The sequence below is a fragment of the Chelon labrosus genome, assembly GCF_963514085.1.
Source record: "Chelon labrosus genome assembly, chromosome: 20".
NCBI classification, from domain to species: Eukaryota; Metazoa; Chordata; class Actinopteri; order Mugiliformes; family Mugilidae; genus Chelon; species Chelon labrosus.
In genome coordinates this window covers 13,950,143-13,968,058 of record NC_140353.1, presented here as the reverse complement: position 1 = coordinate 13,968,058, position 17,916 = coordinate 13,950,143, and the positions used below count along the sequence as shown (strand labels likewise).

Here is a 17,916-nt window from a genome sequence, read left to right as displayed (position 1 = left end):
ATTTTTCCTTAAATTGAGTATATTTATATATAGATAACCAAAGATAACCAGAAGCAAGGCAGAAGCTGATACACTTAATTACACGATCGTTATTGATACTTGATACATAGTATTACTTGGCTTTATAAAAACAAAGTATTCACAATACTCAATGCAAATTCGTTAAATGATTATGGTGCAAATACATGTTATTATTTTGATATTCTGTTTGTCACTTAACCGGGGAAAACTGACGGGAAAGACATATATTTATCTTGCTCAACATCTACTCTTTGTTTGTATACAGCCTAACTTACTGTCTGCACGGGTCTGGATTTCTTAGATTCTATTGGTTGAAAGATAAAGTGGGCGGTACCCTACCGCTGGAAGGAGCCAATCACCATAATGGTACGATTAAATGGAGCCATCCTTTGAGCTTTCTTATTGGCTCACCCCGCGGACAAAGATGACTTAGACAGGAAGACTCACCGTTGTAAATATAACACCATACTCGATTGGCTTCAGTCCCAGGTTATTGTTTTACATGTAGCGTTCTTGTTTTTTAGTAAGGAACATGGTGTCACTGTAGTTTGATAGACGCCGCCAGGTAAATACACACAGCACGGGTTATTATTATCTTAGTATAATAATGGCTTCAACCAGTTTGAAGCACCGTTACCCTGCTATATCGTATAAGTTACTGGTGTATTGCTAGCTGATAGATGGTCTCCATGTCATGTGTTGGACAGCAGGTGTATTAGACATATCTTTCTTGACAGGTGCGTCCCACACACAGAAGAGATGAGCCGCTTTCTGAACGTCCTGCGGAGCTGGTTGTTGATGGTGTCCGTCATCGCGATGGGAAACACCGTGCAGAGTTTCAGAGATCACAGCTTCCTGTCCGAGAAGCTCTACACGGGCGCCCCGGAGTTTGGTGAGCAAACTAGATTTAAGTGACCAGATTGGATTGTGGATTGTAGAGTACATCAGGTTAATCAGAACCCCACGAATAAAAAAAAAAACATTAGAAAACTAATTAATGTAATGGAAAACAGTAAACTATATCATATTGAATTCATGTAATCAAGCAAAAAGGGAATTTTGAGGCTACTGTATATGGCCTGATATTTTTAAATCCCTTAGACTCAGACAATAAAAGTACAGGTGTATGTACAGGAGTTAATATGAGTTTGTCTTCCTTGTCTTCTTAAAATACTGCAGGGAAAATAAGTTAAAGCATATTTACTGTCCTCTGACTTCCTATTCATAACTCTTACTGGATGTACCAATGGCTCAGTAACACCTTTTCCCCCTTTCTATTTATTTCCTCAGTGAACGGTCTCCAGGCTCGAACATTTGGCATCTGGACGTTGCTGTCATCGATCATTCGGTGTGCGTGTGCCATTGATATCCAGAACAGGACGTAAGGCAGCTTGTCACTTTCTACTGCTTCTTGTTTCTGTCGGCCGTCTGCTGACGCTGTGTGTCTCTCTGGCTTCTTTTCTGCAGGTTGTATCACATCACCCTATGGACGTTTGTGCTGGCGTTGGGCCACTTTCTGTCCGAAGCCTTCCTCTACAAAACTGCACCGCTGAATATTGGAGTCATGGCGCCTCTCATAGTGGCAAGTGAGTGTGGACTCCTAGTAGTATGAACACAGTGCTTTAAACTCTGCAGTAGACTAACCTCGATTTAATGTGTTTTTCCAGGTTTCTCCATCATAGCGATGCTCATCGGATTCCCATGTCTTCCAGAGACACAAGAGGAAGTCGGAACACGACAGAAGAAGCGCAGCTGAATCTCAAGCAGTTCCCTCTTGTTGACCGAACCCTCCACCCTCACCAGACACTTGTGGACCGGACCTTGTGTGCTGCTGTCTTGCCTTGAAGAACAGTCGATGTTCTGTGACGTTTTGAGTTACACCACTTACACCTGTATGTCTTGATTTGACCTTCTGCAGTGCTGTCAAAAAGTGTTACACTACAGTGGCTCTGGCGCGGTGACGCGTCTTTAAATAAGCAATACGTGGAGGTTTGATCTGATTAGTTTTGTAGTATCTTCATTGTTTCCTGTTTCAGTGTGGGGTAAAAAAAAAACAAGATGAACTGTAACAGAACTTTCGTAAATTCATTTTAAAAAGTCCAACCTTTGCAATGCCAATGAAAACAACATGTCAGAAAAAAAAGATTAAAGAAATATAAACGGAGAAAAACAGGAAAATGTATTACTTACCAGAAGGAGCAGCAGCTCCCTGACTCCCACACTCACTCTTCTCTTTGTCTTCTCATTCGTTTTGGACGGGCGCCCTGTTCTTGATAATGTCACTATTGTGGGATATTCTCTCCACTATTTTCGCAGTCCTCAGCAAAATCCAAGGCGGTACATGGTAAATGTATCGCTAAGAAGAAGATTTATTTTGAGTCACTTCAGATGAAGACAGATGCGTACTATTTCCCGTCAGCTTGATGAGAATGTCTGCATACAGTCAAGTACCTAGTTATAAAAGGATGTTACGCCAATCAATCCTCCAAAACAGTTGTGACTCATCAGAGAATGGACATGGGCCTTCTGAGGGTGTCCTGTGGTGTCTTTGGGTCCTATGGGTTGAGGGGAGGGGGTCTCTGTGGCTCATCCCACAGATACCTGATCAGTTTGGGATCTAGTGAATTTGGAGGCCAGGTCAACACCTTGTGCTGTTTTTCATCTATTTTGAGTTGGTCCTAAACCGTTTTTGGGTGTCAGGCTGCATCCTCCTGGGGATGGCTGCTGCCATCAAGGAGTGTTATTGCTATGAGGTGGGGGTGTCTGGTCTGGTCTCTATAAATGAAAACGTGTTGACGGATAAAGACTTATTGTTTCCTTGGGTGTTTCTGTTAAACACCCAATTCCCTATTTTGTTCTGATCTCGTATTTGGGTTAAAGCAGGCATTTTAAATTTGTTTACTTGTTCTAATTCTGGCATTTCAGCTGAGTGGGCTTTCCTCAAATCTATGAATGCAAATTCATCAGGAGACTGAGACAAATTAAGCTGACAGGTCTGCATGTAAATTAAATCCAACACAGTGCGTTGCAGTTAAAAAAAACGCTTTATTATTACCTGAATCAGTTTGAATCATACAAAATGGCTCAGAAATCTAAAGGTGTAGAAAATTCACAACACCTGTCCTAAGATGGCACTGAAAGAACAACTAGCACCCCCTCCCACGACCACGCAGGAATCTCAATAAAACAGGGCAGTCAACAACACATGTTAAGGACAGTCTGTATAAATACTGGATACACAGCATAAACTACATTTCTCAGTAACAATTTTACAAGCTAAAAGTATCCATTAATAAAATGTGTAGAAAATGACAAGAGCAATAGATCTTATTTGCCTTATCCTTTCTGTTTTGTGCTGTGCGGACATTCTCGTATTGACGTTTGTCCCCAAACATCTACTTGAAGAGATCACTTGAAGTAATAAAAAAGGACAAAAACCGACGTTCCACAGTGTACTCAGATGCCCAGCATCAATCATATTCATAATCAGCAGCATTCAAAAGTGATACCTCCATGTGATCCGGGGAAACACGTCGAATGCATACCTTCAGCAATATAAAGACTTGAGTTTGGTTACACACAGTATTGGTCCATCAATAGGAGACATAGTTTACATATTGCTCATTAAATGCAAAAAAAAAAAAAAAAACACTAAAACATTAACACTAATCAGCAGGGCAGTAATTAAGGAGGCAATAAAAGCTACAGAGGTAATTCAGTTAAACTGAAACTAAGGAGTGTAATATGCTGGAGCCACTAAAGTTGCATTGCACTGACAAGACATCTACAATGCCTTTATTGGTAAAAATTAATGTTTATTACTAAAAACCTTCCCAGTGTTTTCCCCTTGTGCATGATTGTTTGGGACGCACTGGTGTGAGTGTCTGCGGCGTCACATCCACACGTCAAACGTCCCGCAGGTCCGTCTGTCGGTTGTGATTCTATTAAAGCATCACAGAGGTAACGGTTTAATTTATTCTCCTTGTACTCACTCTTCACAGCAGCTTTTTTTTACTCTGTAGTCTTTTGTGCACGTTTATGCATGTTGATTTGTCAGTATTTCCTTTTTTTTTCTTTTTTTTCTTAAATATCAGAGCACAGTGTCTCTGGCGGGGGATATCCTCCTTATAACTTCGCCTCTTTCAGGATTTTAGGTGGAGGGATGTCTCCTTCCTGACCAGCTTTTATATTCTGTAAAGGACAGACAAGGACAATTCAACAAATGAGTGAAGCAGAAGTAGTTTTCAAAACTCTAGGATACAGTTCTTATAGAAATTGCACAAAGGCAGAACATAACAAACTTCCATATCAAGACGTGTGTAATACTCACATTTCACTTGTAACTAAAATCATGGGATAAGAAAAGTCCTTTGTTCCTAAATAACTGGATGCAGTATCACCTCTGTCATTGTGTGCATTACTGAATTGAACTTGCACGCCTTCGACGCTCTGAGAAAGTCTTTGTGCTGAAACACTTATTTTTGTCACGTGAACCAAAAATAAGAGAAATTTGATTGTTTGAAGTGTGCAACCTTTTTTCTATTTTTACTTCTTATGAAATACGCAAACTCAGAACAGCACAGAGAAAGAGACACATATACCAATCAGCCATAACATTATGACCACTGCTCAAGTGAATAACACTGATAATCTGGTTATCATGGCACCTGTCAGTGGGATGGGATGTATTAAACAGCGAGAGAACATTTTATCTTCAAAGCTGACGTGTTAGAAGCAGGAAAAATGTGCAAGTGGAAGGATTTCTGAACAATTTCGACAAGGAAATTGTGTTGGCTGGACGAGTGGGTCAGAGCATCTCCAAAACGGCAGCTCTTGTGGGGTGTTCCCAGTCCGCAGAGGTCAAAGCTTATCAAAGGTAGTTCAATGGAGGGAAAGCAACAAGCCGGTCACAGGATCGTGGGCAGCCAAGGCTCACTGATACATGTGAGTAGAGAGGTCTGGCCAGTGTGGTACGATCCAACAGATAAGCTACTGTTGTTTTGTAAGGGGGTGCGTAGGCGCAGACTGACCTCTGTCTACTGCTGAAAGCCTACAATGGGCATCAGAACTGGACCACAGAGCAAGGAAAGAAGGTGGACTGGTCTGACGGATCACGTTTTTTTTTTTTTCTTTTACACGGCTGGATGTGTGCTTCTCTTATTTCGACTTATTTTACCTTGCCATGGGGGTTTACTCGGTCTGCAACGATGTTCAGTTGGCGGTACGTGTCTTTGTAACGTCCACATAAATGTCAGCATCCAGGTTTCCCAGGAGATCAATGTTATTAACAGGTTGGTGGTTTTAATGCTGTGGCTGATCAGTGCATATCAGAGTTATTTTGTACATTCCTTTAGGATTAAACGTCTCAACGATTTGCATTCACCCGTTGCATCAAATCACTGTAATCAATAAACCTTTCTGTTAGTACTAGTCAGTTAATTACTAGTCAGATCGTAGACTGATTTGATTTAAACAAAAAAACTAAACTACTCAGAATCTTTTAATTTAAGTTTATCTTCAGAGTGAGATTTGAAAGAGGTTGAAATGCTGATAAATGCTGTAGAAGGGGACCAACATGTACAAAACAGCAGTCAGGTTTTCTTGAAGAATTAATCAAACCCTGGGAAACACAACGTACGTTTAACTCAACGTTTAGTGGCTTCTCCACTTGCAGAAACAGTTTTATTCTTTACCACTGTACATACAGCATTAGTGGAGTCGAAGCTTCGGAGAGTGTGTGCCCCCTACCTTGTGTTTGTGTTTTGGTTTTAGTGAGGTTGTGGGTTAATGTCAAGACTCCCGTTGCCAGGGCCTGCTGCACGACGTGGCCCCGTAGTCCTGCACCGATGACACTGAGCCTGCAGGCTGGAAGGATAGCTTGGGAGTCACGCCTCTGAGGGGCCCAGAGGGGTCACCTCACCCTCCACTGTCTCCCTCATACCCCCCTCCCTCCACCACCACCACCACCAGTACCTCCAGAAACACCATAACACACTATATGCCAGCAGCCAGTCCGCTAACCCACTGGTGACACATGCACAGCTTTTAGTGAGGATATACTATGCTAACTTTGATATAAGTTTGTTAAAAACTTGTAGAATATTTGTGTTATTTGAATATATAATACATTATTTATGTATTATAGCTCATTGCTGCTGTGTCTTTATCTCTTGTTTTTAAGAATTTAACAGAACAACAAAGTGGTGGTGGTGAAATATATATGTTTAAATATTTCAAATGTTAACAGAATTATTGTATTATTAAAATTGGAACATTACAAACACAAAAAGGACGAGGAAAGGCAGCAAATGAGGTCTGAGCAACAGGTTTGCTGCAGGGTGCACACAATGTGAAGTAAGGGTTTGTTTAAAGTGGCATTCAGTGTTAAAAATGAAGAGGTGATTTTGAACAGCTGGACTTTGTCTGTTTTGTGTGTCGATTCATTTCATTTGTGGCGTGACACACATTCAAGACACGGGACCAAAATACACGCTTGAACACACGCGTGTTAAATAGTAGATTGTGGTGTGCTATGTTCACATAAAAACAGTGATTTATAAAATAGATTATTTTTCTGTTTGACAGCTGTCAACTGCACCCATATTAAAGCGTAAAAAAGTGTTAGTGTTAAACTGATGTTAGGCTTTAATAGCAAACACGTAAACATGCAGTTTGTTAGAGCGAGGCTGAAAGCTGTCAGACGAAGCAGAGTTGTGACGAACTTTCATTTTGTAGTTAGTTTAGAGGGAAAGTTTCCACCAGTGAGGCAGGGTGGCTGCTGCATTCAATCAGCAGCAGCGCACTGCAGAGGAAGTGACCGCGGAGAAGCAGCCTGCAGAAAAAACGTTCATCACCAGAGCCAGGGTAGGATTTAACACATTCCTCCGTCACAGGGACGTGAAGATCCAACCTCTGACTCCATGTGACACACACAGATGTACTTACACTGATTGCCTGCGTCTCGTTCTGCAGGTTGGCCTTTTGCCGGCGAAGGTCAGCTTTGATTAATCCTGCGATAAATACAGAGTAGTTTAACTGGAGAGCTGGTTGCTTGATTATGTTGCCAAGAAAAAAACAATAAAATGCAGTGTGTTGACTGAACAGAGAGGAGATGCAGCAGAACACTATCGAAAGCAGGTGTCTGCACTGCAGGCAGTTTCAGCCTTTTACCTCTTGTCACATTTTTTGCAAACGTACAAGTGAGTTAAGCTCCCCTGCTTCCACACAAACATGTGATTTGCAAATATTTGTGTAGGGAATATCAGAGAATTAAAAAGCATTTCAGTTGCATGAGATAAAATGTCTAAAGCTCCTCCCTGAACGAGGGAAGTGGACTGAAATATAATTTGCCATCCACTTAAAACAGCCTTTAACATCTGTTCCCAAGAAGTTGCACTCTGTTCAAACTTCTCTGACCATTAATGGGGCGTACCATTCACTGTGGGAAGAAAACAGGATCAAAACAGATTCTTCCAATTACAGGTGAGCACCTGGTCATTACAGACTCTAGTCATGAATCAGGTGGGCACCACCTTCAGATGTTCCTAATAAAATCTAAACTCTCCACCAGTTATTTACAACTGGAGTCTGAGAGGTGAAACATATTCAAGAAACCCAACATGTGCAGTCGCTTTAGTTTAAGGATTGTATTATTTTCTTTATATATCACGACCTGAATGACTGAGAACCTTAATTGTAATACTTAACATACTCACTAGAGGGAAGCATTAGCCATAAGATACTGAATAACTCCATGCACAAGTAACTTCAAGATACACAAAACTTTAAAACACAAAACTATTGTGTACATAACATCTCAAACATGCAAACTGTTCAACAACCACTGCTGTATGTTTGCTATTTTGTTCCCTACTGCAGACATCACGAGTGGAGCGTTACAGTGAAGTTAATATCTCACCTGTCATTACTGTTCCTATAAGCAGAAATATACACAGGAAGATGTTCCCGGCCAAAGTCCCCCATACATCAATAATCTTCCCTTGGCAGATGGTGAAAATGATTCCAAAGATCTGAAACGAGGTTTCGAGAAAGTGTTCAGTGTACAATCCTCCGTGTGATAGCTTGTGTGTTGAGCGTTTACTCGGGCTAACATTACTGACCTGAGCGGAACAGTTGAGCAGCCCAGATGAGGTTCCCTCTGACTCTGGGAAGGTGAGCTCTACTGCAAACTCAAAGCCCAGAGGCAGATATCCTGTCATGAAGAAGCTGCAGACAGAGAGAAACTGCAATTAAATGTATCTGACGAGCACACTGGTGTGTGATTATGTATTATTTCTGAGATATTTTTAAGCTTTTGAGCCGTCAGATTGTGTACTATCACTTTCTAGATGTATTTCCAATAACTGCCCCATTTTGCGTGTCTGCAATACAGGAACTGAGAACAATTGCAGTTTTTAGGGTCTTTCTAGGCTTTACTTTACGGGTACCTTCCAAGCAGAAGAGGAACCTTTACTCTATGGAGATTTGTCCAGAACACATGAATGCAGCGTTGGAAGCTGCCAGTTAAAAAGCACAATGTAAACGTTCCTCAAATATCAGACTAAATAACAGCTCTTATCGTTAGCCTTAAAAAAATGTTGTTTTATGTCACACTTGGCTCAACTGTGACCCGATAATGAGGTCTCCAGGTCAGAGAGCTCATAAATAGACCTCTAAAAGGAAATATCGAAGCAAGTTAAGTTTGAGGCTTCTTTACATTCAGAGGTGGACAGATAACAAGTAGCTGAGCTTGCTGCTCTGGAGATGAGCTGCGACTGGTCAGCGTGCTGTAACTGGGCTTTGCTCAACCTGTTACCTGTTTCATCCCCACACCTCGGTCACAGTGCGGCATAGATACCCTAGCTGTTCTCATTCCATTTTTCACGACCGGTCACGCTCCATTTTAAAAATTTGCTGACTGTTTTCATCCCAGCCAAGTCGTGGGCAAAAATGCTCCACAGATGGAAAAGTAGGACACGTGTAAATTGCCCTATGAAACTTCCTGTCTGGGTTTTTTTTTTTTTTTTTTTTTTTTTTTTTTGGAGAAGTGAAAAGCAAAGAAAGAATTGCTAAAAGAATCGCTATGGAAACCAGTTATGGGCATAATCAGCTTACTATATATAGCAGCCATTGTAGGGATAAAGCATGTGAGCTGGGGGAACAGGGGAGCATTAATTTTGCTTTGACAAAGCAGCGCTCATGCCTAAACATGAACTATATAGAGCTTCAACAGAATGATTAAGACATTATCACCAAAGCCTGTAGAGACATCAAATGTGACAGATTAAGTTCATCATAGCAGTGGTTAGCACTGTCCCCTAACAGAGAGAAGGTTCAGGGCTCTGTGTTAAGTTTGCATGTTCTCCAGGTGCTCCAACTTCCTCTCACATACCAAAGACATGCATGTCAATTAATAGCCATTGTGTGAATGCTTGTTTGTCTTTCTGTTTGTCTTCCTGTGTCCAAGGACCAATTTCAAGCCTCGACAATAGAGTCGCTTAAGACAATAGTGGCCCCTATTCTTTAATGGTTACCTACCCCAAAATCCCAGCTGTGAGAAACACCACCCAAAGGTGGCCCAGATTGAGGGTGAAGGCGTAGACCAGCATTCCAATCAGAGAAAGGGTGTAAACGGCCAGGGTGGTCTGCCTGTGGAGATAAGAGACTGACGTCAGCCATTTTTTTAAAAAGTGCTGCCGACCTTCATGTGCATTCACGCACAGCGCGCCCTACTGTGACTCTAAAAAACTCCAGATCATCTCAGAAATCCAGTTTAATCTGTTTGGCTTTTATATTATCGTTTGAGATTCTTGCGAGTCTTGTGACGAGGCTCACGGCAGAGCTGATCTGAGCAAGAAAATCATCCACTGTAGTTTCAGAAAAGGTTTTACGTGCATGCACATGGACATTCCTAAAAGCCATTTGCTCTAAATATATACTCACTGTATATTTATAAAACCTGATAACGTAACAATATTCTTATTTAGGAAACATGACCTTTTGCTGACATTTGTTTGTGTTATGACACCGTCTATGACTTAACCTGGAAAACATTAAGGTCAAACCGGGAGTGTTGAATGATCCAGTGACTGAGCCATTTAACATACATCAATTCCTGCGCACTTCAGATGTATCATAGTGCATGTTATGACAGACCCAATGAACGCCAAAGAAGAAATAAAGAGGAGGGGAAAACAATACCCCTGACTCACTAAAGACCACTTCCCAAACCCAGGCTCATCTGCAAAAACAGGCTTACTCTGGCGAAGCTGTCCCTGGTACAACCACGCGTAAAATGTGCTGCAAAACATTTTTGTTAATATAGTGTAGTCCCTTGATTCTCTCCAACGCAGGACAATGCGAGTGCGAGGGTCCACAACATAAATCTGGGCCTAACTGCTTTGACAGCTAAGCATCCTAGTGGCATGTAAGGAATCTGAGGATTGTTTCTAATCATAATAGTTTGCACGCCACATCACCGGAGGTCGAACTGTATCAAACATCTCCATCACTGACAATCGAACTGGTGAAAATGCCGTTAAGTTTGCGGGACGAGGTAAATAAAAGTATTCATCTACTTGATCAAAATGAAAGCAACAGCACCAAGAATGCACAGTAACTCTTTTCCATGTTCAGTGCAGTGGCAAAAGGCCACTGGGAAGAACCAGTGTAGCTTGTCAGTTCACATAAGCAGAGAGGGACATCACACATGAAACTCACTTCCGCTGGATTCTTATTCGTGCCCAGTTTTTACAAAAGCTTTTATTCACTTGGACGTCTCTCTGTGAACGGATCACTTAAGGGACGTTCAGGCAAGGAGACGATATCTTAAAGCGCAGCTAACGTTGCGGAGAAATTAAGACATAGGAGCACTTCCTTTCAGAGCGCAGCCATGCTAGCTGTGCGGCTCTGTGGATGGCCAAGCTAATCCATGTTGGTCCAGACTGAAATATCGTCCAGTGAAATAAAATTTGGAGCAAGTATTTGTGGTTTAACGTGAATCAATCCCGCTGGCTTGGATGACTTGATCATTTTGTGTCAAGGTTACAACAGCCGCCGGATGGACCGCAATGAAATTCAAGCTAAACTATAATAACTTTTGATTCCTGAAGTCTCCATATAGCACCACCGCCAAGTAAAAACAACACATATACTTATTACCTGCAGACCTAGTAATGTTCCCAGCAGCTTCAGCCGTATTTTGTAACATAAGTATGCTAACACGGTCAGTATGAGCGTGTTAGCATACTGAAATTAGCATTTAGCTCAAAGTGTGCCATGGAAAGCATGACCATAAACTTGAATACTGGTTTGTTTTTGTGTTTTCAAAGGGCTTCTAGTGTGATAAAATAATACATATAATCATAAATGCCCGTGGCCTTGTCATTAAACACAAGGCCACATTTTACAGGCACATCTTACTTGTAGGTTTTGGTCTTGTCGAGCCAAATGCCACATATGAGGGACCCCGCCATGCCAGCAATAACAATGGTTAGACCAATTCTGCCGGCATTCACCTCTTCACCCTGAGACAAAGAACATTGACATTTCTTGTTTACAGACCATATAAGTTATTTGAGACATTTTTATTTCCTGCTCTGGGCCATAACAATCACGAGCACAGATAAGTTATCTTTGTCAGGATCCGCAGCTTTATTGTAACAGTGTCAGCGGAAGTCAGACAAATCTCTACACGCAGAGCATATTCACGCAGAGAACAGAGGTAAAGATGAATGGGGACAAATAAAATCTTGACACATGGGGACTTACGGGGTAGTGTTCCATGATCATCCGGTTCAACAGAGTGGAAATGGCATAGAAGCAGCCGACGTTCAACCCTGCAGAGAACAGACAGAAAACAGTCTCCATCTATTCTGAGAGGAAAGGAGAGCCCACAGTAGCCCTGAGGCCGTGTCATTATTGGCCTAATAGTATTTACAATTAATCCAAAGACACACATCTGTCAGTGGATCATTGTGTAATATCCTCTGGTCACAAAAACACCTGAAAAACTGATTGTTTTCAGAACGCATGAGCACAGTATCCGCCCTTAATAATTCTCTGTCAGTCATTACCGTCGTGATCGTTAAAACACGAGACATTTAAAAAAGACCTTTAGACCAGTGTTACACTTAGCCAGAGTGATGCAAGTCCACGCTGTATGATGATGCAACCTCCTATCTGCACAGAACCTGATACAGACTGTTTGTTTCTACAAATATGATCACGTATGTCACAGTGACATGATAAAGACACAGAAGCGTGTCAACACATAGACTTCCTCTTCTATAATATTTGGGATACGTATATAATCTGCATATGAACCTACAGGGTGCATAAAATGAGTTTGGAGAGTGTCTGAGAAACTTTTAGCTTTCTATGCTACCATCAAATGCTAAAGGAAGAATAGTGATAATTAAAGATTGAGCAGAAAATTTATCACCAATCAAAGTGGCACCAAGTTATTTTATCAAAAAAATGCCAGAAAAAAAAAAACAGCGTCTTTGGAAAGATTTCCTAAAAGAAATTATCTCAAACAAACTCCCGCCACAATCCTATAAACTGTCTATGTTAGCGAATACATTCAGCTGGTTTTATTGTAGCGCCAAGGTTTGTTTTCACATAACTGGGAGAACCCACAAAAGGGCTTTTCAAAACAAGACAGCCAAGGTGAAGAAAGTCCCAATCAAAACTATAAAATACGGCTTTATTTTCTGGCTTACATCATGTCTACGCAGTACTCACTAATAGTGGAATGCTTGTTTAAATGACTAAGTTGTGTGTTTTTGGCTTTTGTTCATATTTGTATTATCTATATGTTTGTAGAATGGGACATGTCGGGGGAATCCTGCTTTTTCCGGTTTTATGTCAGTTTAACTTTCTTTAAAGTTTGGACTGTGGACAAAAAAATGAAATTTAAACACCTGAGCCATTCTGTACCTGTTGTTTAAAATGACATACCTGCAGCTGAAGAATAAGCTAAAGACTAGAGGAGAATTAAAAACAAATTAGTTTAAGCTGCAATACAATAGTGTCATTACACAAGAACGTCCCGTTCCACCAGTTTGTGTGTGTGTGCGCGTCTGTTCAAACAGATTCAGGCAACAGGAAGGTACCCACCGTAGCTGACAACCAGGAGCATGAAAGACTTGTTGCGCAGCAGCCTCAAGATGGAGGCCATGTAAGAGTACTCATCTGGGGGCATGTTCCTGGCCTGAGCCTGGGACTGGCTGGGAGGGATCTCCGGTCTCTCCTGAAACACTGCAAAACAAACACACAGCATTTCTGGACGTTATTTGTGTGTTTAGGATACAGGACATTCATATGTATGAGAGAGAGCTGGTGAGTTCTACTATTAGCCAGTGGAGATAGAGACTTGTGGTCAAAGACCGGCGTGATGCTGAGGTAAGGCTAACTGTGGAAGCTTCATGTCAGGGTTTGATAAGACAAATCAATTTCAGTCTTAGGTGGTGATGTCACTCTGCACAGCTATCAGTTGTCACGCTATCCATGTGACACACCTGTCATCAATAAACCAGCAGGACAAGTAAGTAATCAGTGTCTTCATTTAACTGTCTTTAACATATGTCTTATCGATACAGAGCCACTTTTAACTGCTTTCAACCACAACACACGAACGGGCCACCTTTTGCTGTATTCACAACCTCGTAACTGGAGATTTTTGATAAGGTCTGAGTTCCCGAGCGGTGTACGTAACTGCCCCTGTTGGCATTAGATCTGAATTCAACATGAGCACATTTAGAGTTTTTGACTCAGCATCTCCCCAAAACTAAAACAACTTCACCGTGTTCCTCTCTAAATATGTTTTTAGTCCTTGGCGGAGGCGAAAGGAGGATTTCATAAAACGCTGCTATGACTCCCTGAGCGTGTATGTCGCATCGTGTCCAAACACATCTCATCAAAAGGTGGACAATTACAGCAATCACTGGAGCTGCTCATCTAAAGGGCCGCAGTGCCGTTGAGTTTATCGGCAGAGAGGACATCTCAGGGGGAATCGGCTTCCCAGGCGTGCTGGTTGAGAAAGGATGGGAAGCTCTACCATAAAAAAGAGTGAACTCTGTGACAGACACTTTAATGTTGAGAACATTTTTCAAGAGAACCTGTTGTCTTCCTATCAGAAATGGCATCAGTTCTCCTAGAACGTGGAATTACTTTCAGGGACTTCAAGGGACAAAGGAGGTGAGGTGAGGTAAGATCACGGTCTAAAGCACCGGAAACCACAAACTGTCAAAATCACCCTTCGCTTTCTATATTTTCACAGCCATGGCTGAGGGGTGTTACGTGACTTTGAAAGGGACTTGCAGTGGGCGATTACAGCACGACCGAGCAGAGGACCCTACCCTGTGAGCCTACCCGTGTGAACAGTCATCTCCCCTTGAAGACTTACCGATGATGACGAGGAGGAAGATGAAGGTGGCCACGCCTGCGCTGATGTAGAACATGACTCTGATGTGATTGGCCAGCTCATCCATGTCGTCCACATTAGGCACAAGGACGGGTGGCAGCAGGAACCCAATGGCGATGCCCATCTAAAGGTGAGAACATTTACAGAGATGACTCTGTGCTTTTGGCTGATGACCACTGATTCAAACTTCACATATCACTACAAAAGTGGTAAAAGGTTAAAGTGAGGAATCAGAACAGAAAAAGGGCAGACATAATGAAAGGGTAAAGTATGGACTTTTATGCATAACCAAACAAAATTGACAAGTTCACGCCTGACTGGTGTTTGACTGCTGGACACCCGTGTGAGTGATGGTACACCTGTGACTGTTAAAACTCTCTCAAACAACTGCTTTAAAGACTGAAGATAAAATGTACCGCAACACCCCCCAAACCCAGTAACCGAAAACAACTTGAGTGGATCTTAGGTAAATGGTGGAGGATAGAGAGGATTAAGTTTTCCAAATCTGAATACCACATGAGTAGCGCCCACTTCCTCAGCCTCCTACAGCGTCAAGAACATCCCAGAGGGGAAACGGGGCCGAGGTCCCTCCGCTCTGGGGAAAGGTGAGAGAAGGAAAGGTGACGAAAACTTGTTCCTTCAAGAGGAACGAACCTGTGAGGCGCCTGAAGGTGGTTCCTCCGAGAACATGACATCATACAGCTGTGATTAGCAGGCCTGTCCCCGCTACCGTCTGCAAGTGGCTCATGAGAAACACTCGAACAAACATTAACTTTGCAAGACATTCATCATGTTTGCTCAGTCACTGACACACATCTGACTGTGAAGACACAGGATCCTCATTTTGTGCTGCTTTGTCAGAGCAAGGCTTGACAACGTGTCGTAAATACGCAAAACCAGGTCATTCTAAGTAAAATCTAGGATGGCCTCACATACGAAGGTACTTTTGGCACGAAAGCCGTTGATTCGATTTTGATTTTTGAAGAGTGTCACACGCCTGAGAACTATTTTTAAGTGTCCAAGGGTACATCTAAACTTCAGGGTTCAGATGCCGAAGCCAAAAGAACTGAGCCGCGGTGAAAAAACACATCCACAACAATGTGTCCTTTTATCTCCGTCGGTAGGGAGCGAGAGTAAAGTACGGAACAAAAACAGCCACGACAATTGCCGGTGTTGGGTGTTTGGTCAGACGGAGGCGAGAGGACACACTTCAAATGAAGCAAAAACAGTTTAGCTACAGGGGTTAAAGAGCATCACAGGGGTCAGACGTCTCCTGATTGTATGTGTTTACAGATCATAAAGTACTTATGGATTATACATAACAAGGCTGGTATCTGTTAACTTCTTTTACGTAAGAAGAGACCATTTATCACTTCACATCAAATTGCATCAGAACTTTTAAAGCGGTGCTGCAACCCTCTCAATCTTTCACCTCATATCAAATACTCCGGTTTGTTCTATGCAATTTCTGGTATTTTCAGTGAGAGAGTCAGGCGGCCTGACCACCGACACAGCTCTCTCAGCGAAATCTTATTGTACAGTGAGTTTACCCAAGCCGTGGGAGGTTTCGTTCAGAAGCGGACAGTTCAAGCGGTGGAAGTCACACGCCATCCCCAGCAATTTCCCCTGACTAGAAGGAACAAACCACACACAGACGTGAAGGAAATCACTTTGAACACTTTGACAATACCACCGTCTTCCTTTTTTTTTTTTTTTTTTCTGGTGAGAAGCAGCTACACTCTGTTATATCTGCTTTTATGCCTTCAACTTCCTCCCAGTACGAGCTGGAAGAGTCTTCAGTCAAACACCTGTCGCCTGTGTGTGGTGAAAAGAAGATCTTAAGAGGTGGATTTGGCAGACGTTTTCCAAATTAGTTTGTGTTTTCTGATCAATCTTTAGTTTTTTATATACTGACAGCGCTCCGGGTTCCAAATTGAAACTTTTAAAAATGCCAACCACAAATATGTGAGCTAATACATTTGCAGATGACTAATCTATCCTTCCCATACACCACATGACGTGGGAAAATCCTGTGTAGGTGATTTAACAGAACTGAAACTGAAATGTAAGCATGTACTCAGGGCTTGTTTCTGCATTGATTCCGTCAGACCTTGATCGCCGTTGGTAGCTGAAGCCATAGGTTTCCTTTAACAGCAGGTTTACGACAGTCTGTTAAACCTGCAGAATCAAGAACAAGGCTGGAAACACGGTTAACAGGAGCAAAGAGACTCAATCACGTGTCAAGCGGGCCAACGTGACATAACTGCCTGTTTCTAGCCTCCAGTCATTTCAGGTAGCCTGCAAAGAACGTCAAAGATGACAAAGCTCTTTTTCACAACAAACAACACACAAGAAGTTCATATCACACATTGCCAAAGACTATTTTTAGCCCTGCAGGTAAACAGACACACACCTGGTTTCCCAGAACGCCAATGGAACAGGCGGTGGACACCTCCTGGTGCCCAAACCACAGGGACGCAAGTCTGGATGGGATGCCCAGGATAAAAACCGTGGCCACCGAACACACAAACTGCCCAAAGAAGGTCACGGCGAACATGTCGGGGTCGGCCGTGCTCGTCTTGATCCAGGCCCCGATGCAGTTGAAGGCGGACCCCATGACCAAGACCTCTCTGAGGCCCCGAGTGTCGAGCAGCCACGTGACAGGCAGGATGAGAGGGATGTAAGTGAGGAAGTAGATCATGGAGAGCCAGTCGATGGCGATCGAGCTGATGCCGTAGAAGCGCATGAAGATGTTGCTGATGATGCTGTACTGCAGCCACATGAAGGCGTTGCTCATGGAGAAGGCGCTGAAGATGAACAGCATCACCCAGCGTCGCTTGTACAGCTTGGTCTCGGGACAGAGCTGCGGGTTGTCCATGACTGAGGACTCGAAGGAGTCACTGCCGTCTCCAGGAGGCTGGTGGACGTCTCCCGAACTTTTCCTCTGTTTCTGAGTGGCCCCTCCATTGCCAAGGCTGTCCATCCACTCACGGGACAATCCTTCCTGGGAACTCATGTTGCTGCAAAATCTTCCCTTTCTCTTCAGTCTTCAGTGGCAGCTGGAGGGAAGAGCAGACATGTCTTCTTGTGTGTGTGCTCTCTTAACATCGTGGCAGTTTACCTGACAGGCCCCTCCCATCTCACTCCTATATTTCCTACAACCCGATCCCAAAAAGCTGCTGAGCCTCAAGTGGAGATTACTTCTCATTACTCCTGATGATTTAGCTGAGGTAGATCTGGGGTGCAGTTTAAATACAATGAGTCGTGTTGGAAGGCTCTCATACACAACCAATAGACTCTTTTCACCTGCCTCCTCTTTGGTCATGTGAGTTTAACATCTCATTTTTAACTCCTCCTCACAGCTTAGGCAGTATAAAATTTGCCCGCAGGTACTGAGCGTTAAAACGAACTAGGAAAGCAAGATTTTATTGCAAAGTTAAGGCACATGACACACACACATGCATATATGC

General features: G+C 42.7%; 2 protein-coding genes across 2 annotated transcripts; one reads left to right on the top strand and one right to left on the bottom strand.

The window, feature by feature from the left end:
* Positions 1 to 201: 201 nt before the first annotated feature.
* Positions 202 to 2,145, top strand: erg28 (ergosterol biosynthesis 28 homolog). The gene is made up of 5 exons (XM_084569245.1): positions 202 to 586; positions 759 to 913; positions 1,312 to 1,402; positions 1,489 to 1,607; positions 1,689 to 2,145. Exons 2-5 carry the CDS (start codon positions 781 to 783, stop codon positions 1,775 to 1,777), a joined length of 432 nt encoding a protein of 143 aa, XP_084425371.1. The 5' UTR covers positions 202 to 586; positions 759 to 780; the 3' UTR covers positions 1,778 to 2,145.
* Positions 2,146 to 2,300: 155 nt separating this feature from the next.
* LOC311505599 (choline/ethanolamine transporter flvcr2b-like) lies at positions 2,301 to 17,552 on the bottom strand. Its single transcript, XM_084569246.1, has 11 exons — positions 16,860 to 17,552; positions 14,429 to 14,570; positions 13,141 to 13,281; positions 11,791 to 11,858; positions 11,443 to 11,546; positions 9,559 to 9,669; positions 8,142 to 8,247; positions 7,940 to 8,051; positions 6,967 to 7,031; positions 5,770 to 5,886; positions 2,301 to 4,212 (listed from the first exon to the last, which is right to left on the bottom strand). Exons 1-10 carry the CDS (start codon positions 17,460 to 17,462, stop codon positions 5,812 to 5,814), a joined length of 1,527 nt encoding a protein of 508 aa, XP_084425372.1. The 5' UTR covers positions 17,463 to 17,552; the 3' UTR covers positions 2,301 to 4,212; positions 5,770 to 5,811.
* Between the last annotated feature and the right edge of the window lie 364 nt (positions 17,553 to 17,916).